General features: G+C 41.7%; 1 protein-coding gene across 1 annotated transcript; it reads right to left on the bottom strand.

Moving 5' to 3' along the window:
• Positions 1 to 667: 667 nt before the first annotated feature.
• SLC39A6 (solute carrier family 39 member 6) lies at positions 668 to 22,582 on the bottom strand. Its single transcript, XM_005889223.3, has 10 exons — positions 22,320 to 22,582; positions 19,919 to 20,689; positions 18,239 to 18,422; positions 16,185 to 16,354; positions 14,922 to 15,140; positions 8,647 to 8,752; positions 5,901 to 6,278; positions 4,450 to 4,530; positions 2,895 to 3,085; positions 668 to 2,183 (listed from the first exon to the last, which is right to left on the bottom strand). Exons 2-10 carry the CDS (start codon positions 20,678 to 20,680, stop codon positions 2,031 to 2,033), a joined length of 2,244 nt encoding a protein of 747 aa, XP_005889285.1. The 5' UTR covers positions 20,681 to 20,689; positions 22,320 to 22,582; the 3' UTR covers positions 668 to 2,030.
• Between the last annotated feature and the right edge of the window lie 290 nt (positions 22,583 to 22,872).

The following is a 22,872-nucleotide window of genomic DNA, read 5'->3' as shown; positions in this document are numbered from 1 at the left end:
CATATTCTATAGTTTCTGCATTGTCCTCTGATCTTCAATCTCTCCCACACAGAGCTGTGGGAACCAACTCCTTAAATCTTCTATATACACACTAGTGAGTTCAAATTGGAGTGCAAACTATGGTTGCTATCTTCCTGTTTTGTGAACTGGTCCAGCACACCTTCCATCTTCAAAATCTCTATGAAAGAAGTAGGTACAAGCCATCTCCCAAACTCCTGGAGGAACAGTTTCCAATGTCCAGAATTTCATCTTGCACTGACCCAGCAGTGGCATCAGGGCGGGTCTGTGGATTTCTGGAGCACAGCAATCATTTAGCCTGAGAAGGAGACGTCCCATCTCATCCTTTCAAGCACTCCTGCTGCCCACCCCAATCCAAGTAATTCTCGTTAGTCAGACCCCTCTCGCTTGGTCTGGGGAACAGAAATGCTGGTCCAAAATTGTCTTTCAGTACACAGGCTGTAGAGTCTTGCCCAGTTGTTCTTGATTCTCCTTAGAATCTAGGGTATCATTGCTTCTTCTCAAGCTTAGGTTCTGGGGTTTGTTTTTTGTTTGGGGGGGATTTTCTAAGTTAGGGACAGCTTTGAACAAACTGTGGACCAGTATTTTCTGAAGTGCCCTTTGTGATAAAAATGTAAAAAATTGAATAAAGCCACCTAATACAATAATATAAATGAATTGACAAGTATATATAGTCTGGGTTATATTTAAGAAAATCAAACATCTCAAATTCATAGAAATAGAAAGTACAATAGTGGTTACTATGGGAAGGAAACGAAGAGTTTCAGTTTTGCAAGATGAAAAAGTTTTGGAGACAAATTGCATAACATTGTGAATATATGCAAAATTATCAAGCTGTATGCTTAAAAATGGCTAAGATGGTAAAAAAAAAAAAAAAAAAGCAAAGAAAATCAGAATATATGATATGAAGCTGACATGGGAATTTATTTTGTAGAAAAGCAACAACTAGAGAACGCCATACAACCCTAGTACATCTAAAGTACTATCTATAAAAATGACAACTGCTCACAACGACAACACTGAAGCACTGAAAGATACCAAACTACCTTCTGAATCCAAGAAGTCAAAGTATAATCAGTACTGTTTTAATGTTCTTACATATATTGAAATTCTAATACTCTGACAAGTGGTAAACCAGATAACCAGAACATCCAATAATGTAACTTTGGGTGATACATAACATGACTTGGTGATATCCAAGTCTTTTGACAATACATAAACTTACTCATACTCATCTGGCGTATCTCCATACATATTTTAAAATTCCAATTTCTTGGTCAAATGATGTATTTTTCAAATTATTAAATATATTTAGATGTCTTTACTATACAAAGTTAAATGTACAACTAAATTAGTAAAAAGTGCTGAGGTTTTATTGGAACAATTAATATTCTGACAAAAATGTTTATGAATGTACTCTGTACTTTACTAATACTGCCTTTTTTCATTTATATCTAAATTTCCCCTTCTATTTAATAACCAGTTTTGATTTTTTATATGAAATCTATAACTTCTTAATTCATACAGATTCTTCTCTTTTTCTCCTTATTTCTTAGCTTAAATTCAGTTTAAGTTTTATTGGTATCTTAAGCTTCATGTGTATTCTTACTCCTAAACACCAGCAGTTCTTCAGAGGCCTAAAATCCAGCATGGGAATCACTATATTAAATTAGTTCTAGAAAAAAAAAAATTAAGATTTTTTTTCTGAAATATACAGAACATGTCATGCCAAATCTCTTGTTTATACAATAAACTGGTAATATTGGTAAATTGCACATATAGCTTATATTCCCAAAACAGAATAACTTAAATATTAAAACGTACCTTTATGTTACCACCATAACTGACCTTATAGGCATAACAAATGACAATATTCAATACAAAAAAATCACAAAATCCACTAACCTTAAGTGCTATGGATCGCATCATACGAACTCATCTCCCTATGACCTATTCAAACTACAGACAGCAAACTATAGCTTTAAGTTTAAATTCTAGCATTTAAACCCTAATTAGAAATTTATACGAAACACAATTTTATGTTCAAATATGGAAATAAGCAACATAATTCCAAAACCCAAAAGTATCCCAGCATTCTGTAAAAAGAAATATCCCCAGCGGCTACATCCGTGGTCACTAGCATCATTGTGCAACATCTCAGGTACCTTTAAAACAAACAAAAAAAGAGCAACCTTTAAGTTTCCAGAACCACAGATTTTAGAAGAACTTCCAGGACACTGTACTAGCTTTCTATGTAGCTGGATATACCATGAGTCAAATTTCTAAAACATGAATCTAGCTAATAAGGTCACACAGCATTTCCTAACAGTTAATTAACAATGACTACTCATGGTCTGCTCAGCAAATCAAAATTATATTGATTCAGTTTACTCCACTGTAAAATGGAGAGCTACACTGATTACCCTGCTTACTGTCTGTATCTGTACATAACATGTGGTTCACTTAAAGTTCAGAGATATGGAAATCTTTTATAAAATATAATCTTAGCAGTAAGACTGGCTGAGACTGTTAAGTGGACTTTGGTGACAAAAAGATAGGACTCCTTTATCCGTTACTAAGGATCCTTTAAGTGTTCTGATGCATACACAGTTTGCCAACAGTATGTGGCTTGTACTAGGTTTCTCACAAGTCTATGTACAATTCAATACTTGATTACTGAAACTCTCCTCTCAGAACGACACATCAGAAGCAGGTAGATACTTCTGTGTATCCTGAAGTATACTTTGTATACTTTGTTGAGCACAGAATCTCACTGCTACTACATTTACCCTACACTCTTTTAAAAAATGCTGTTTCATTGAACATTTTTATTTCATTGTTAGTCAATTCTGTAATTTGACTTCTTAAAAACTTACCATATCAACCAGAGCAACATACATGAACAAGCCTGCAGTAAGTGCAAATATCCACATAGAAACATTCTCAGCATAATGACCAATGAAAATTCCTGTGGCCATTCCAAGATACGCCAGCATGGCTGACAGGGCATTATAAAGAACAGCCTGCTTAACAGTCATGCCAGCCTTCAGTAAGACAGCAAAGTCACCTTTAACAGAAAACACAAAAAGGCAATTAAAGTCATTAAAAAAATCATTTTTAAGACATATACCCAAAAGACTTTCCAGATTTAAAAAATCCTCCAATTTTTTTGAGGAGTGGGAAAAAAAAAGACAAAATTAAGAATCACCCAGGGTTAACAGTTAATCAGTTTTATAAACTAAGATATCTTTTATCCAAAGTTTTTCTTAAGGTTTCTTGTTTGTCAAAGAATGTCAATACCAAGAATCTACCACTGAGCTCTTGCACTGTCTTCAAGGGGCTTTCAAATGACCACAAGCAGGAAGAGGGAGTAGAGAACACACAGGAAATGATCAGCAAATGATTAAGGCAATATGCATCATAATTAAGAGCTGAAGAGTCTAATGTTCTGGTTATAAAAGAAGAAAAGAAATTAAGATCAAAGTACTTCAGAGAGGCTTCGTGGAGCCTGAAGGATCTAGAATGTGGAACACAAATCAGATGTTGAGGCTTACAAGCATCGAACAGGAAGATGGGAGGCCTTCGAAATGGCAGAACACACGCCAAGGGACAAAGGTGAGAATGGTGCGACAGGCATGTGGCCACCGGTAAGAAGAAAAACAGAGACACACACAGAACCAGGGCAACTCTGGGAAGGTTTTAAGTCCTGCTGCTGCTGCTAAGTCGCGTCAGTCGTGTCCGACTCTGCGCGACCCCATAGATGGCAGCCCAACAGGCTCCCCCGTCCCTGGGATTCTCCAGGCAAGAACACTGGAGTAGGTTGCCATTTCCTTCTCCAATGCATGAAAGTGAAAAGTGAAAGGGAAGTCGTTCAGTCGTGTCCAACTCTTAGTGACCCCATGGACTGCAGCCTACCAGGCTCCTCCGTCCATGGGACTTTCCAGGCAAGAGTACTGGAGTGGGTTGCCATTGCCTTCTGGTGACAGAGAAAAAGAATATTCAAAACACAATTCGTCAACTTCTCTTTCTTTTTAGTTCCAATGACATTCTCTTTGTCAAGTTCTCTCTGTTAATGGAAGATGACTCTTTATTTGCCTATGGTCTTATTCCTATTCTGTGTACAATGAAAACAGGGACTGACGTCACCATACGCTGATACAGGAAAGTATCTGGCAGGGGAAGAGGACCAGAGATGGGGCTCAGGGATCTGTTTGGCAACCCCACACAGGCAATTGTGTAATCAGAGTTGCAGGGTTAGAATTCTGGCTGGAAACAGACTTGTCCTTAGTAAGAAACAAAGCTAGCTAGGATAGTAGACTTATGAGAAGCCATAAATGAGAAAGCCTGCTGGAAACTATTGTTAGCAAAAGCCAGTAGTGACACTAAGATATGCTACCCACCTGGAAAATACCATTTGAAGGGTTCTCTTACCTAGTTCATGAGGCAACTCATGACAAAACACGGCAACAGAAGTACTTAAACCACTTGATAAACCTTCAGTAAAAGCAGCACCTGTGTAAAAAAAATCACTGCAGTATTTTGTGGGTGTGTATTTTTAAAATTTGTATAGCACATACAATGAGGTGAAAGAAACTATATTCTGGTTGTGAATAAACAGAACTTTCTCAACTGCACTCTGTAACTTCTTCATTACTAATCTTAGATTACATTCAATTAGGCTTAAATTTCCCAAAGGAGAACAAGGAGATATGATTGAAGGGAAGGTTGGGCTGTGCCTTAAAGCGATTAAATGATCTTACACAAACCTGAGAAGTAACTGCTACCACATAAAGCACTTATGGAGAAATATAAAACAAACTGATTTAAAAGGTTTAGGGGAAAAAACCTCAGGAATCAAGAGTACAAATATGTTTCCATGCCTCAGAGGAATCCACTGTGTAACTAGACTTTTTTACTTTTATTCTTTCAATGTCTTGATAAGGGAGGTTTAAGACAAATAGCTCCCTGCTTTTAAAAGTTAACACGTTATACAACTGATTACTTACAACCATGACTGAGCATTTGCACATCCTTCTGTGTCGCTTAAGTTGTGCATGGTGCAGAGGAGGAAGTGCATGGTGCAGAGGAGGAAGAGTGCAGTGCGGGGAGCAGGGCCTGGGCTTATCTCAGCTGGGCAACAAAACAACACTGCCTCGTCGGACCTCGCCTACCTGCTCCATAATTATTTCCATGGCTCCTTCTAGAACTCTGTGGGTCTGTGTATGTGCACAAGTGCTCATTCATGTTCAACTCTTTGCAACCCTATGGACTATAGTTCACCAGGCTCCTCTGTCCATGGGATTTCCCAGGCAAAATACTGGAGTGGGTTGCCATTCCCTTCTCCAGGGGATCTTCCTGACCCAGGAACTGTCTCTTGAATCTCCTGCTTTGCAGGCTGATTCTTTACTACTGTGCCACCTGGGAAGCCCCTCCCTTCCTGCACTAAATTACTACAATTCATAAATATTCTATTATCTTTCAATGGTAGCACAACTTACAAAAAGTCTGTAATTCTTCTTTGGGTACGGATTAGTAATTTAAATTTATTAGGTAGATGAAGATTCCTTTAGCATAATAGAAAAGATGGTGGAAAAGATACTTTCACTTTAATAATACATACTATTTATATTGCAGATAAAAGAAAGTAATTTTTGAGAAAGTAACTTCAATTTAGTTAAGGGGCCAAGCAGTTTCCAGTACTTTTTCATCTTATCCCACATTTATCAAGTACATCACTGTCAAAGCAGTCAAAGAAGAGATAACATTTTGATAACCTTGGATGTTAACAGCCTTATCAAACCAACCTACTCTTTGCTAAAATCAGCAGCTTAAAGTGGCATTTTCAGAGATCAACAAACAAGGGCTGAAACACAGAGACATACCAATTGCGAGGCCATCGCTGAAATTGTGCAGGCCGTCCCCCATGATCACCATCCAGGCCAATGTGGCGATGCCAGCGTCTTTCAGCTCCTCCCGAGAGTAGCGCTGGCTGTGGCTGTGGGGGTGGTGGTTCTGGTGGTGGTGGTGATGGAGAATATGATGGTAGTCATGATGGTGGTGGATGAGATCATCGGACTGGCCGAGTGTATCATGGAAATGCGAATGGCATTTATTCTTGCACCCTCTGGGTACATATTCATTGTAAACTTCCTGCGGATGGGCATGAGCTATCATGACCTCCTCTTCTTCCAAGATTGCTGGCTGCTGAGAATCAAAGTGGGAGGGCTCTTGTGAGTCAGCTCGTAAATAGCCTTCAGGTCCTAGATGTAAACATAAAGGACATTGGGACAAAGTCAAATGGCTCTGTTAATGCGCACATTTCAAAATCTCCACTGACAGAGTCAACAAGACTTCAAAGCATGGCAACTCTCTCACATACATCTGCCTGGCAGACTAGACTTTAGAGTACTGTTGACGAAAAACATCAGTATGTTTTAGTAAATTTTAGAAGTTAAATGATTTCACTAAGAATGGATTTTAAATGATAGCCTTCAGTAACTGCCCCAGATCCTCCCTTAAATTCTTTTGCCTCCCTATGTTTTTCAAGATATTTTTTTTCTGATTATAAAAGCAGCACACACATTTTAAAAAAATATTTCACTGTTGACATTTAAAATATTTTAGAAAAATATTCCAGAAAAGTTGGAAATAAAAAACATGCACAATTCTGTCATCTGAGTTCCTCTCTTTCAAAATTCAAGGGAAAGCAAAAGAGGGGAATTCCTTGGTGGTCCAGTGGTTAGGACTCTGCTCTTTCACTGTCAAGGGTCTGGGTTCAATCCTCAGTCAGGGAACTAGGATCCTGCAAACCATGTATTGTGGCCAAACAAAAATTAAAAAGGAAAAGCAGAAGAATGTGAAATACCATCATCACCAGGAAACATTTATCTGTGTAAACTGCAACAATAGGTTTTGCTTTTTCTTTTTTTTACACTGGCATCAACTTTTCTGGGAGCATTCCTGACACTATGGTCCAATTTTAAAAGTTATTTCCTCTCATCATTATAAATTTCACTGGAAATTCTAAAGACGGAATAGATGCAGGAAGACAAGTCAAAGTATTTCACTCACTCTTTAGAGAGGAGCAGCATGCTGGAGACAAAGGGTGGACAGAAAGTCTTAGGACTGCCCAGTAGCAACAATAAAGCTGCTCTTCCTCCTCTGTCAGCAACTGAGTGTCTACTCTGGGCCAGGCACCAGGACAAAGTGGAGCAGAACAAAGTCTCTGCCTTCAGGAAGCTCATGTTCTTGGGGGAGATAGCCACTTAACAAGGAAATACAGGTATAAATAAGGTACGGCACTGGACAGCATGGGAAGAAAATAGAAAAGGCGAATATGAGGAGAGTGAGTGGGAGACCTCTGTATTGGGATGAGCCAGGAAGGCCTCTAAGAAGGAGATGTCTGAGTTTGAGATTGAAACAATAGGAGGAGTTTATATGAAGACCTGGGAGAAAAGTGCTCCAAGCAGGAGAAACTGAGTATCAGCCTCTGAGACAGATCTGGTATACTCACAGGATGAAAAGGAGGCTGTGAGGCTGGACAGAGTGAACCATCCGGGGAAGTGGAAGGCAGGGCAGGACCTCAAAGGTCATCATGAGGCATTTGGTTTAAAATTTTAATTTTAACTGAGCCTGTCCAACAAGAAATGCCAGGCTAACAAGCTCTAGGAAACATAGTAACACAGTAACTTTACAGTGAAGAAACACAGGAGACACAGCCTTAGCCAAGTGATCAAAATTACCACCACCGCTACGTGACCCAGCATCATGGTGGGAGGCAGGTCACGTCACTGAAAAGGATGTAACACACTTTGTGCTATTCCTGCCCCGAGTGATCAACCTGATGCAAAAACAACAACCTCAAAATGAGGGACAATAAGAGGCAACATCTGACCCTGAATTGTACTCTGGATCATTTTTTTTTTCCTTTTGGGGGTTAGGGGAGTATAAAGAAATTATTAAGACAATTGGAAAAACATGAAAATGGTGGGTCTATAGACTAGAAAATGGCATTGTATCAGCTTTAATTTCCTGGTGTTGATCACTGACCTGTAATTACATAAGAGAATGTCCTTTCTCTTAGGAAATATAACAAGTATTTAGAGGTAAAGAAGCATCACTTTTGTAACTTACTCTCAAATGGTTTAGAAAAAAAAATGAGTAGTATGTATATACACGGAGAAAGAGAGAAAGAATGATAAATGTACACAAAATAACTGGGGAATACAGGAAGAGGCAGAGGAATTCTTCATACTATTCTTGGAACTTTTCTCTAAGTTTGAATTTACCTCAAAATAAAAAAATTATAGAAAGAAGACATATAAATATACATAGAAATAACCAACTTACTGGCAATTAAAAGAAAGTATAAGTTTAAAAAGAGGGGAGGGATTCCCTGGTGGTCCAGTGCTTAGGACTTGGCATTGTCACTGCCGGGGCCCAGGTTCGATTCCTGGTTGGAGAACTAAGATCCCAGAAGCCTCGTGGCACAGTCCAAAAAAATAAAAAAAAGAGGGAGGGGAAGGTTAATGGGGTTGGAATATGGTCCCATCTCTTGCAGATAGTCCGAGTTGCCTGCAAATCACAGAGCAATGGACTCCCCTCCAGCTCTCAGATTTATAAACTTACGATCATCTGCATCTACTTTCTCCTCATTTGTTGAAAGTTGAGATTCATACTTGGACAGCTGCTTTTTAATCTCCACATCATCATCATTTTCAGGTTTTTTCTGATTCTGTAACAGCAAGGAAAAGCAGTACTTGAAATAAGTGGTTTACTTATGCATACACCTTCAGATAAACAGTTAAGCAAAAGATTTCATAGAACAAGACAACAGTAACAGACTTCTAAAGGAATAAACCCCATCTAAGGGCAAGGCCTGCACTTAACTTTATAGCACCTAGTAGTTTGTTTTAGGCAGAAACTGTTCAGAAAGGTAAAGGATGATGCATCAGTAATATGAAAGAAAAACCACACACTCATCTTTCTGCTGGTCCCTCAGGTCACACAGTATAATCTGTTCTCATGAAAACAGCACTGCATCCCCTGGGAGCTATTTAGAAATGCATGATCTCAGGCCACACCCCAGAGCGAATGGATTAGAACCTGGATTTTAACTAGATCTCCAGGTGACTCACACACACATTAAAGTTGAGCTCTGCCTCAGGCCATCAATTCAGAACAGGCACATCCTCCTGGCAAGTACTGATCTGCTAACTACCTGCCTGGTTTCCTTCAATGCCTCTTTTGGGCAATGAAAGCCCATACTTGCCACACTTTTTATAACTTAAAATTATACCGTGATACTGATATGTACTTGTTACTAAAACTAAAATACTTTTGCTGTCATAAAACGCCATTACCAAGTTTTCTCTTTTGAAATAAACCCTAGTAGTCAGTCTTGAATTTATCACTAGATTTTTAAACCAGCTGAATACCATACTTGAGATACTGTCCATATCTCAGAACCCAAGAATGAAGGTCACTGTTAGAACAATGGTGCCTGTGTATTACCGACTTACGGAGAATATTTAAGATAAGGAAAACGGTCACAAAAACAATCACCTTCTTATTTGCAGTATCTTTTGAATATGACTCAATCCCCACCATAACTGAGATTTCATTTTTAGCTCTAACAGTATATAAAATATCTGCACATTTTTAGGTTATAAGAGTTTTTAAAAGGAAGCACAAACCAATCTTTATACCTACCCCTGGCATGATGCCTCAAACACAGAAAGTACTTAAATATTTGTGAAAATAAGTGAATTCAGGATACTTTAAGTCACTTAATTGATGTTTTATTTCTTGTTGAGCAATGACTATCTCTAGTTTTTAACCAATTCTTTCATTCCACAAGTATTAAGGGGCTCTAACGTTTCCTGTGCTGAATCCTGGCAATACATTAATACACCATAAACCAAGATACACACAGTCCTTGTTCCCATGGAGCTTATCACCCACAGGGAGGGAAGTTTTATACAGGTAATGATTACACAATTCTTTGATTGCAATTTTTGATACACTTTCAGTTCAGTTCAGTTGCTCAATTCTTCGGCACTCAGCCTTCTTCACAGTCCAACTCTCACATCCATACATGACCACAAGAAAAACCATAGCCTTGACTAGACGGACCTTTGCTGGCAAAGTAATGTCTCTGCTTTTCAATATGCTATCTAGGTTGGTCATAACTTTCCTTCCAAGGAGTAAGCGTCTTTTAATTTCATGGCTGCAGTCACCATCTGCAGTGATTTTGGTGCCCCCAAAAATTAAGTCTGACACTGTTTCCACCGTTTCCCCATCTATTCCCAAGAAGTGATGGGACCGGATGCCATGATCTTTGTTTTCTGAATGTTGAGCTTTAAGCCAACTTTATACATTTTACAAAGGACAAATACACAGTACTACAAGAGTGTATAACAAGACCTAACTAACTCCCACGACAGGATTCGTCCAGGAAGTGATGTTTATGCCAAGACCTAAAGATGAGCAGGGGTTTGCTGGAGAAGGGTGGGGAGGAGTAGTCCAGGCAGGGAGATGGCATGTGGGAGGACCCTAAAGCAGAAAGGGAGCAGCCCCTTCTTTAACTGAAAGAAGTGCAAGGTGGTTGGGGTCTGGTAGGTCAGAGACTGGGCGGCCAGTATTGAGGCTGGGTAGTGGGGAGTCCAGACAGTGCAAACCATGGACTATGGACTTCATCCTGTAGTGGACTTCATCCATCATGAAGCTATGGACTTCATCCTATAAGCAATGAGACTGAGAGAGACAGAGGATTTTCAGCAGTGGTGTCCAACCTCATCAGACTCATTTAAAATCACTCTGCCCTCTCCACTCTGGATTAGAAGAGGGTAACAAAATAATGTAGACAGTCTAGTCAGGAGGCAGCTGCTGTCAGTCAGGTAAGCCGAGCTTAGACCAGAACAACAGCAAGGAAGATGGAGAGAAACAAATAATTTCACTTCTGGATACACTTAATAAAACTAGGTTGGATATGAGGATGAGGGGGATTCATAGATGATTTTCAGCCTAAGGTTTCCAGCCTAAGCAAGAAACCTGAGAATCTGGTAGAAAGAAAGTCTGAGGTAGAAATATCGTTAAGAGCCTACTGCTACTGCTAAGACACTTTAGTTGTGTCCGACTCTGTGCGACCCCATAGACAGCAGCCCACCAGGACTGCCCCGTCCCTGGGATTCTCCAGGCAAGAACACTGGAGTGGGTTGCCATTTCCTTCTCCAGTGCATGAAAGTGAAAAGTGCAAGTGAAGTCGCTCAGTCGTGTCCGACTCTGTGCGACCCCATGGACTGCAGCCTACCAGGCTCCTCCATTCATGGGATTTTCCAGGCAAGAGTACTGGAGTGGGGTGCCCCACACCAAGTATGTGATTCAACCCTAATTTGAATAAAGAGATTGACATATATGGATGTCTTAAGGGAAATCCTAGGTAAAATGTTCCATTATAAGACTCTGATGCTGGGAAAGACTGAAGGTGGGGTGAGAAGGGGACAACAGAGAAGGAGATGGTTGGATGGCATCACTGACTCGATGGATATGAGTTTGAGTAAACTCTGGGAGTTGGTGATGGACAGAGAAGCCTGGCGTGCCACAGTCCATGGGGTTGCAAAGAGTCAGACATGACTGAGTGACTGAACTGAACTGAACTAAACTGATGGGTCTGAAGAGCTACCAATGCTTACCATGTAAGGAGTAGTTTTTTCTTTTTGACAGAACTAAATGAGATTTAAAACTGTTATATAAGTAACACTAAGATCTGGATGCCCTTGAAAAAAAATAAATGCAATAGTTTCTAAAAAGGAAGAGAACATGAAATGTTTGTGAAACATCTGTGGGAAGTCTTTGCTTAGAAATCATGCTTATTTACTATTTAATGCTTCTTATGCGTGTGTGCAAAGTTGCTTCAGTTGTGTCTAACTCTACATCCCCATGGACTGTACTTAGCCCGCCAGGCTCCTCTGTCCATGGGATTCTCTAGGCAAGAATACTGAAGTGAGTTGCCATGCCCTCCTCCAGGAGATCTTCCCAACTCAGGCATCGAATCTGCGTCTCTTACATCTTACTTGCACTGGCAGGCAGGTTCTTTACCACTACTGTCACCCGGGAAGCCCTTAATGCTTGTTAAACATTCAACAAGAATTTACCAATCCTCTACTATGTGCCAGACACTATTCGAGGCAATGGAGATATAGCAGTAAAGAAGATGGAGCGGTCCTGGCCCTTGAAAGCTCACATGCTAGCAGAAATTATCTGAGAACAGAAATTCCAAACTTCGTTAACTACAATGCATAATAATATATATGTAACAGTAATATATAGAATGCACTGTAATATCACTGTTACATTTAAAAACATGGGTCAAGACACAAGATTGATTTCACAACTCGCAAATAGTTATAACTTAAAGAGTCTGAAAAACACTGATCTGTATTGCTACAGACAGCCTACCTCTTAGAGTCCTATGTTAGAGCACCAGGGTAATAAACAGCACTTTTTAGGTAAAACTAGAAAATTACACTGAAATTAGAATGGCATCTGAAATAGAAATGCAGTAAAACAAACAAACACAAACAAACCCCTCCCCTGCAAAAAAAATCCTTGAGAATGCAGAGGAGGAGGATATATCCTCAAAGCCACCCAAGTGAAGCAGCAGGGACAATGGGGACATGGAAGACTTCCTGTATTAAGGAGGAGTCAGCTCTTGTTGCTTCACTTATTCCCTGTAAACTGACATTCAGTAAGGGTTCAAAATCTTCAGTTTGAGATTTAACTGACTGTAAAATCCATAAGGGAAAATATTCACAGGATGGAGGAGGCTACTCTGCTCACATGCACTGGGTTCCCAACCTGAGCTCTAAGCTCAGCAAGAATCAACTATGTTAGTTTTCAAGTCTTTTCATGCCAGCTATACCTGCTATTCCAAGTGCATGATTTAATTACATATTATTCAGACTATGAAATGCCAGTGAAAAGAGTTACTGCCATGAAAATTTAAGTTGAATGCTTCTGAAAGATTCAAAGGCAAGTTGCCAATTACATAAGGCAATCACTGTATAAATCTTTTTCTACATTAAAATAGCTTTACAAGTATGTAACCTCTTGCTCAATTTAAGAGAAACCAAAACTGGAAATTTAGAAGTAGCAGGGCTGCAGAGAAAAAAATGATCATACAGAACTCTGACTCCAAGAAGATCTTCAGTTCAGTTCAGTTCAGTTGCTCAGTCGTGTCCGACTCTTTGCGACCCTGTGAATCGAAGCACGCCAGGCCTCCCTGTCCATCACCAACTCCCGGAGTTCACTCAAACTCATGTCCATCGAGTCGGTGATGCCATCCAGCCATCTCATCCTCTGTCGTCCCGTTCTCCTCCTGTCCCCAATCCCTCCCAGCATCAGAGTCTTTTCCAATGAGTCAACTCTTTGCATGAGGTGGCCAAAGTACAGCTTCATCATCAGTCCTTCCAATGAACACCCAGGACTGATCTCCTTTAGAATGGACTGGTTGGATCTCCTTGAAGTCCAAGGGACTCTCAAGAGTCTTCTCCAACACCACAGTTCAAAAGCATCAATTCTTCGGCGCTCAGCTTTCTTCACAGTCCAACTCTCACATCCATACATGACTACTGGAAAAACCATAGCCTTGACTAGACGGACCTTTGCTGACAAAGTAATGTCTCTGCTTTTGAATATGCTATCTAGGTTGGTCATAACTTTCCTTCCATGGAGTAAGCGTCTTTTAATTTCAAGGCTTCAGCCACCATCTGCAGTGATTTTGGAGCCCCCCAAAATAAAGTCTGACACTGTTTCCCCATCTATTTCCCATGAAGTTATGGGACCAGATGCCATGATCTCAGTTTTCGAATGTTGAGTTTTAAGCCAACTTTTTCACTCTCCACTTTCACTTTCAAGAGGCTTTTTAGTTCCTCTTCACTTTCTGCCATAAGGGTCGTGTCATCTGCATATCTGAGGTTATTGATATTTCTTCCGGCAATCTTGATTCCAGCTTGTGCTTCTTCCAGCCCAGCGTTTCTTATGATGTACTCTGCATATAAGTTAAATAAGCAGGGTGACAATATACAGCCTTGACGTACTCCTTTCCCTATTTAGAACCAGTCTGTTGTTTCATGTCCAGTTCTAACTGTTGCTTCCTGACCTGTATACAGGTTTCTCAAGAGGCAGGTCAGGTGGTCTGGTATTCCCATCTCTTTCAGAATTTTCCACAGTTTATTGTGATCCACACAGTCAAAGGCTTTGGCGTAGTCAATAAAGCAGAAATAGATGGTTTTCTGGAACTCTCTTGGTCAACATCAAATGACCAGAATATGAGCACACAAATGGCCAAAATGTGTACATGTCATTATTAAGCGTCCCCATGGGGACAATCTTTTGACTGATTTACCCGGTCACATCAGAGAGGAAGAGGAAGATAACCATAGGCAACTCCAAAGATATTTTCACCAGATATAGAGTCTACTGTTGAGCTTCATATTATTTCTGCAGGCACTTTGCAAACGGCAAGTCTGAGTGAGTCAGATAGTCTTTCAAACAAAACATAATATTTAGCTACTGAGTAATTTTAAAGCTGCACATACTTACTGTACATAACTCAAAGAGTTTGGGGTAAGTACACATCCGTGAAACCACCGCCACCATCGATGCCTTGTTTGGTCATTTATATAGATGTTTACCCTTTCCAGTGACTCTGAAGGGAATACTGAAGACAGAGAAGTCCAGGGTTACTGACTTCCATGAATGCTTCTGAGAGCAAAAAGGTACTGAACCTCCTCACAAATGAAGATCATACACCTTGGAAACACTCTGCTAACAGTTCAGTTCAAGTGCTGCTCTAAATAAATGTCCAATGCATAGTAAGTACTCAGTACAGTTTTTCTTACCTTTTTCTTCTTATCTTTAAATTGCTTGATCAATGTGAGGACATGTTCAACAAGAAACATGAAATACAGGCCTCCCAGAGCTGTCAGCCCTTTCCACGTAGAATCAAAATAAGTATTTTCTTGAATGTTTTGAGAAGACAGGTGGCTGAAAAGTGGTCCCTTCTTCATTTCCATTGCTGGTTCTTCATGGCTGTGACTATGGTGATGACTTGCATGAGACTAAAGGCAAAATAATACGATTTTATAAATTCATTTGCTTCACATGTCAGAAAAATTGGCTAAGATAATTAACGTCAAATATGAAACCATTCAGAATTAGGCAATTAACGTTCTACTTCAGAATGAGGGGAAGTTTAGGATATTAAAAGTAAAACTACCAATAAGCAGCAGTGACCCAGAGCTTAACATATATAATGCACGATGGCACTTCAGTGGAGTGGATCTATTCAGTGTAAAGACAGACACATTCTCCATCGATCCTCATAATGTACGGGTAGAGGGTATTTCCAATGTTTCTCCATGGCCACAAATAAGTCTTAACAGGCATATAGTGTCTACTGTTCATACATCCAGTGGAAAAGCCCCTACCACTGTTCTCAGTGTGCTTCCAAGAAGCCCAGGCTGGGTGATGGGCCCTGGCCAGCACCTGAGATCCAGGCACCCTGCCCCCGTGGCCCGCAGCTGGGTGCAGCAGGAGCTTCTGTCACTGCGTGTTAGGGAACCAGGTGTGGTGCACACCAAGGTGAGACTGGGGGTCATGGCTACAACCCATGCAAACGCTCCTAGAAACTAAATTTCCAGCCTTTTATACGTATCAATACAGAGCACAAACTGAAAATACATATATTCAATATATGTATTTATAGATGCATGCATTATGTATTAGTATTTAATGTTGAATAATAAAACACACTGAAAGTGAAAGTCTCTCAGTCCTGTCTGACTCTTTGTGACCCCATGCACTGTACAGTCCATGGGATTCTCCAGGCCAGAATACCGGAGTGGGTAGCCATTCCCATCTCCAGGGGATCTTCCCAACCCAGGGATCGAACCCAGGTCTCCCACTTTGCAGGCGGATTCTTTACCATCTGAGCCACGAGGGAAGCCCAAGAACACTGGAGTGGGTAGCGTATCCCTTCTCCAGTGGATCTTCCCTACCCAGGAATCGAACCAGGGTCTCCTGCATTGCAGGTGGATTCTTTAGCAACTGAGCTACCAGGGAAGCCCTATAAAACACACTAATGGGATAAATTATTTACTTACATGTGGAAGAAGGTGTAAGAAAGCATCACCACTCAGTGTCCCGACAGCCAATGCCACAAGGAAACTCAGAAGAAACTTGAAAAACACTCGATTCATGAGAGGCACTAAGATCACACCCAGCAAAGACAGGAAACTGATGACGGAAATGGCTATAAAGCCACCAACCCAGGCTGTCAAAGAGAACAAGACAGTGCAAAGGACAAAGCAAACAACTGACACACTTTCAAAGAGAGACTGTGGAGTGGCATAAAGTCATCTGTAAAAGCAGGGAAGTTTACACCTATGGCAGATTCGTGTTCATGTTTGGCAGAAACCAACACAATACCGTAAAGCAATTATCCTTCGATTAAAAACAAATAAATTAAAAAAAAAAAGTGGAGCTAAAGAAATACAAATGCAGTGGAACAGAACTGTGGTAATAGAGCAATAACCAAGAAGCTGGATCAAACATGACTGAACCCTCTGGGTAAAAGGCATAACCTAGGAGAACATTCTTCAGCGAGAGTCCATCTAGTCAAAGCTATGGTTTTTCCAGTAGTCATGTATGGATGTGAGAGTTGGACTGTGAAGATGGCTGAAGGCTGAAGAATTGATGCTTTTGTTTTTTTTTTTTGTTTTTTTACCCCCCGCTTCTCCCAGAATTGATGCTTTTGAACTGTGGTGTTGGAGAAGACTCTTGCAAGTCCCTTGGACTGCAAGGAGATCAAACTAGTCAATCCTAAAGGAAATCGACCTTGAATATTCACTGGAAGGACTGATGCTGAAGCTCTGATACTTTGGCCACCTGATATGAGGAACTGACTCATTGGAAAAGACCTTGATGCTGGGAAAGATTGACGGCAGGAGGAGAACGGGGACAATAGAGGATGAGATGGTTGGATGGCATCACCAACTCGATGGACATGAGTTTGAGCAAGCTCCAGGAGTTGGTGATAGACAGAGAGGCCTGGCATGCTGCAGTCCATGGCGTCGCAAAGAGTCGGATATGACTGAGCAACTGAACTGAACTGAGGGTGAAGGAGGGGGAAGGTATGGTTACCAAGGATGAACTCTCAATCACTTGGGAACTGTGCTTACAGACTCCCTTAACAGTTACATTATGAGAAAGAAGAGGAAAACGTTAGGAAAGGAGGGAAGAAAGGAGAAAGGAAAGGAAGCTGGGAATCAGTAATATCCTCAGTGAACAAAGCAATCAATTTTTCATTATAGGTTCTGAGCAACACAACTTACACTACAGCAGACTGTATCCTGGTTTCATGTATTAATAAGAGCACACTAGGATTAGGCTCCTAAACAACTCTGACCTTTCTCTAAACAATGTGACAACATACAAAGCAATCCCAACTTTTTAATAGGAGGATAACTGCTTTACAATGTTGTGTTGGTTTCTGCTATACAACAACGTGAATCAGTCATAAACATGCACACATCCCCTCCCTCTTGAACCTCTCTCCCGCCCCACCCTCACCCCACCCCTCTGGGTCCTCAGAGAATGCTGGGTTGAGCTCCCTGTGCTGTACAGCAGCTTCCTGTGTGTACGTGCTTAGTCACGTCTAACTCTCTGACCCCCTAGACTGTAGCCCTCCAGGCTCCTCTGTCCATAGGATTTTCCTGGCAAGAATACTAGAGTGGGTTGCCATCCTCTTCTCCAGGGGCTCTTACTGACCCAGGGATCGAACCCGAGTCTCCTGCATTGGCAGGTGGATTCTTTACCACTGAGCCACCAAGAAAGCCCCCAGCAACTTCCCACTAGCTATCTATCTTACACATGGTAATGTATATGTTTCAATAGAACCCAAAATTTTTGAATGACCTTGACATATCCTGTGGGAGGACCTCAGACAAGTTACTATATAATGTATTTTCTAGTTTTTGTTTATTTTTTTAGGGTAAAGCTAACACATTTGCTTTCTTCACATCCCAGGCAGAGAACAATTAAGATGATATATTTGGAATTATGCTGAAAAATGAGTAGGCTGATGTAAATAGAAGGAAAAAACACAACATAAATATATCTACTGGAAATTATTTTTACACAAAAAAGGCAATTTTACCTATTTGTAAAGAATAGGTCTTTGGAGGGATTTCAGCTTTCTTTTCACTTGTTGTATGAATCAGACATGATCTAGTATCAATCTGATTGATGATGGCTGGGCAGAGATAGTTGAACTCGGTGGCATTCAATGGAACCTGGATGCCCATGCCATGAGATGTAAGCAGCTTTGACGCATTGAAACACTAAAGAAAAAAGAAATAAACAGTGAAATCACCGAAAGGCATTCCCATTAGAGAATCTAAAAAAGCTGTTGATGACAAAACTCCCTTTCCTTACTGAAGCTACTTCTTTACTTAAGGTAAATCAAGACCAACTTTTGTTTTAAGTACTTTGGAATTTGCCTCAAGCTACCTGGAGATAACTTTGTCACAGGGCTGATTTCCCATCTCTTCTGCTTATTTCTTCCTGGGAGAAGCACATCACTAGTCACCTCTGGAGAAAGTCTCAAGACGAAAAAGTTTGAGGATAAATAGACATTCACAAGCCTGTTAACTCACTGTATAAACCTATTAAGGAAATGAGCTTTAATTTCAAGATGGGTTCATTAAAGATTGAGAAATATGTTGTTTCTGTACTAACGCTATCATACCTGGTCTAAACAAGCCCAAGGCATGTCACTCTTCCAGCAGTGACTGTACTTGCAAAACTTAGCTCAGTGCTGTGTACATACTTGGCAAAATAACACTTCACAACGAGAGAATATTAAATCTGTAGATTACTCACTCTGGCAGAGGACAACACTGGTTAATGAGACAAACCTGCACCGGCAGGCAGTTGTTTCAAAAATTTAATTAGATGACAAGCTTAGTTTGAAGAGAATCTCTGCTGGAGAATGTAAGCTCCCTCTTCTCACCGAACAAAAAAAAAAACAAACCCAAAAAACCCCACAAAAAACCACTGGCACTAGCACCTGTTTCTCATCTTCTAAAAGCTATTTTAAACTCCCACAATTCTTGGCCAATACTACTCTAAACAAATTTTATTACTAGTGTTGCTATGGGAATGACCATTAGTAGGATTATCCCAGAATTAGTAGTCATGTGATGGTTTGAATGAAATACTTAAGTTCTGCCTATTAATGTATACCAACTAATGCCTTGTTGTTGACATCTCTTAGCCAAGGCAAACTGTGTACAGCCTGGAAGTCTAGCTTCAGAGAAGAAAAACACATGAACTCAGGACTCACTGCCCAGACTTTTCACTTGTCCAGCACGTCACTCTAGGTAGCATCTCCAATTTCACCCACCTTACAAGTCACTGTGATCCCTTTGTCAAGGAGGCAAAGCTGCTCTTGCATTCTCTGGCCCTTTAAACCACACCTTTCCCTAAAACATGAATTCTAACTCCTGCTCTTTCGATCTTTCATTTTATGTATTTTTTTTTAATTAATAGTATTCACCTTTAAAGATTTTCTCCCCCAAAATAATTTCATATGTTTTAAATTCTATATTAGAAAATAGCTTCACCAGGCAGCATTATTCTTACCGAAGAACTTACCCCACAAGTTTTTTATCAGGAATGTTTTCAACATAGTGGAGACACTTTGAGCTAAGTGCCTTGCTCAGAAAGGAGAAATTCCCCGTTCAATGAACTCAACATTTTATTTTTAGTTTAGAGAGAATAGCAATGACAGGATAGACAGCAGGCACACTGATTAAAATAACGAGAAACATCTTACCTCCTGAGTATTTTCGCTTGGGCTTCTGGAATACATAAAGTCTTTTCTGGGCTCACTCATTGATTCATTGGTTCTCCTACTAGCCAGTCTGCTCGCCTGGCTCTTTCCTGTGACACTGGGTGGAGTGGAACTGTTCACATCTTTGGGGAGAAGTTTCCCATGTTTTGGAGTTTCTATGGTCTCGAGAAAGTGAGTTCCCTCAGAGACAGCATTATACACAGTTGAGGTCACTTCACTAGCACCGACACCCTCCTTGATTAAAACATTCCTTCTGCCACTGGCATGTTCTGATCGATGAGACCCCTTCCCGTGGCTGTTTCTCGGCTCTTTGCTTGAACCATCAGAGTCATGGTCTGGGCAGAGAGCTTTCCGACTATTTTTACTGGAAGCAGCATGATTATGGTGAGAGTGATGCTCATGGTCAGAGTGATGCTCATGGTCAGAGCGATGCTCATGGTCAGAGTGATGCTCATGGTCATGGTGTATATGAACTCTCTTAATCTTATCTATGCCTATATTCTGAAGCAACTTTTTGAACCCTTCAATTGACAGGGAATTATTTTCTCCATAGCGGTGGAAAAGCTGTTGTAGATGATGCTGCCGTGTGGTAACTGCCAAGTTAACATTAATGCCAGATTCCCAACTTGGAATAATTTTTTCAGTGGTCTGAGGGAAAGCAGTGGCTGGTCCTACTTCATGAAGGGGATTTGTGACTGACAGAGTGAAGGTCAGGATCAAGATCACTGATAAATTCCTCGCCATCGCACCTTCCTAAAGAAGACAGAAAACAAAAGTAAAGAAACAACCTTGTCTTCACTTCCAAAACAATTTGAATTAAGAAATCTCATGCTGAAAACTGATGTCTAATCAAATAACCAAGTTTAACAAAGCACCATCTAGAGTGATCAGTGTAGTCCTAGATACTGCAAAAAACAAACAAAAAACCAAACTGGAGTCCTAGGCTCTACCTCTGCATTGCTGAAACATGGGAAACAACTGGAGAGCAGTTGAGTGCTAAGACTCTGTAATTAACACTATAAAAGCAATAGTAATTCAGAGACTGGAGGGACCCATGTGGTCACAGCCATATTGGCATTATATCATGTTTCAAACAAGAATTCAAAACAAGAGAACACAAAACCCAAACTAGCTACCTCAACCGCGACCACCACCATTTCATAGAACAATCTTTTAACAGCAAAAAAGGTAAATATGGCAATCAGAATAAGTCACATTTAACATTTTTTTCTTAAACCGTATATAAATCTATTTGAGGCCTTTCTCCCCCAGTCCCATTCTTCAGAGGCAACTAATTTGGCCAGTTTCTTGAGAATTCCTCATGCATACTCAGGTACATGTGCGCCTTAATCATACTAATGGGATCTTTTGTTTTTCCACTCAACAAATGATATCTTTCCATGTGAGTATATACAAAGTGATCACATATTTTTGAATGACTGCACAGTAATAGTTCTTTAAGGAAATTAAAACTTTATTAAAAAACTGTGTTGCTCTTATTTTGCTATCACTCATCTGCACAATACTGCTGGGAACCAAAGAACTATGCTCCAAAGAGGAGTTAGGGATCCAGCTGAGCATTGAAAAGCAGAATTCCGTTAAGCAGACCAAAGTATAGGCCAAAAGAAGCAGCGAGACTAATATCTCAGGACCCAGTCAGCAGATGCCCAGTACCAATGATGGGTGGTGATCGTGACCAAATTGGTCTGCCTCCAGTGAAAATAAGGGGAGTGAGATGTCAAGGGCGAGGAGCAACTGAGCTCTACCACCTTCAGCGCTTCTTCCTTGGACCAGCTGGTAACACCTATTTCATACGGAGACAGAGGAAACCACTAGCAGGGATGTATGTGGAAGTGCGCCAAACGCTGTCAGCAGTATTGCACAGCGGCTGCTTATCGTTCTGTGAAAAGAGGACGTGCGCACTATCACCGGGCTAGACTCCTAAAAGAACAATCCTTGGGGCCCGAAGTTTTAAGGGGCAGAAGAAAACCTTTAAGAAATACACGAGGAGCGAGATGGGTGGGGACGGCACGGACGAATGGCTCTTTCCCAAGGGAGGGAAGGATGCTTAGGGCGGTCCCAGACCCGCCAGCGGATCTCCATCCCCGCAAGTCCGCGTGTGCTGGAGAAAAAAGCAGAAGGAAAGGGCCTGGAGAAACGGGTGAGCGGAGAAAACGGGAAAGAGCTCGCAAAACTGCCTAGAAGAGCTTTTTATTTTTAAACACCATAGTACTCTCTCGGAAAATGAGATGAACAGGACAAACCATTTCCTTTCCCCGTTGGACCCCGAAGCCCGCTGTGCACCCCAAACTGGGAAGTCCGGCTTCGCCGGCCCCGCGGGGTTCCCCTCTCCGCCCACCCTTCCTAGACCAGCGGGACTCACCTCTCCGCGGCCTCGCCGACCCCCGGCCCGCTCCCGCGCGCCGGTTCAAGTTCCCGCCGGCGGTGCGGAGCCGACCCTTACTCGTCTCCCTAGAGATCTCTACACGGCACGGAGAGGCGGCGGTCTCATCGGCCCGGCTGCCCCTCGGTCGGGGAAGCGCCGCGTAGACCCCGGCTAGCCGCGCCCCACGCGGCACCGCCGCCGCCTCCCGGGAGCAGGAGGACAATCACTAATTAGCGCCGCGCGCAGCGCGCTGCCAGGAGCCACCGCCTCCGCCGGCCTCGGCTGCGGGGCATGCGCAGTGCGGCTCCACCCCGTCCCCGGCGGGCGGGTCCGCGGGTCCGCCTGTTCGCTGGCGCCGCGGGGCTCGCAGGGGCGGGAGTGGGGCGGAGACGCGGTCCTGGTGCGCGCCGGGCGCCGAGATCTGCCGGGGGAGCTTTCCTCCAGCTCCTCCGCGCCCCCCGCCTCTCTGAGAAACTCGTTCGCCAACCCCCCACCACCACACCGAGCCAGCCCCGTCTGCCGCTGGGATCCCGGCAGTGAGGGCAGCGGG

The sequence above is a fragment of the Bos mutus genome, chromosome 24 (genome assembly GCF_027580195.1).
Source record: "Bos mutus isolate GX-2022 chromosome 24, NWIPB_WYAK_1.1, whole genome shotgun sequence".
Taxonomy (NCBI): Eukaryota; Metazoa; Chordata; class Mammalia; order Artiodactyla; family Bovidae; genus Bos; species Bos mutus.
Note: the sequence above shows the minus strand (reverse complement) of the source record. Positions and strands in the feature narration are given on the sequence as shown.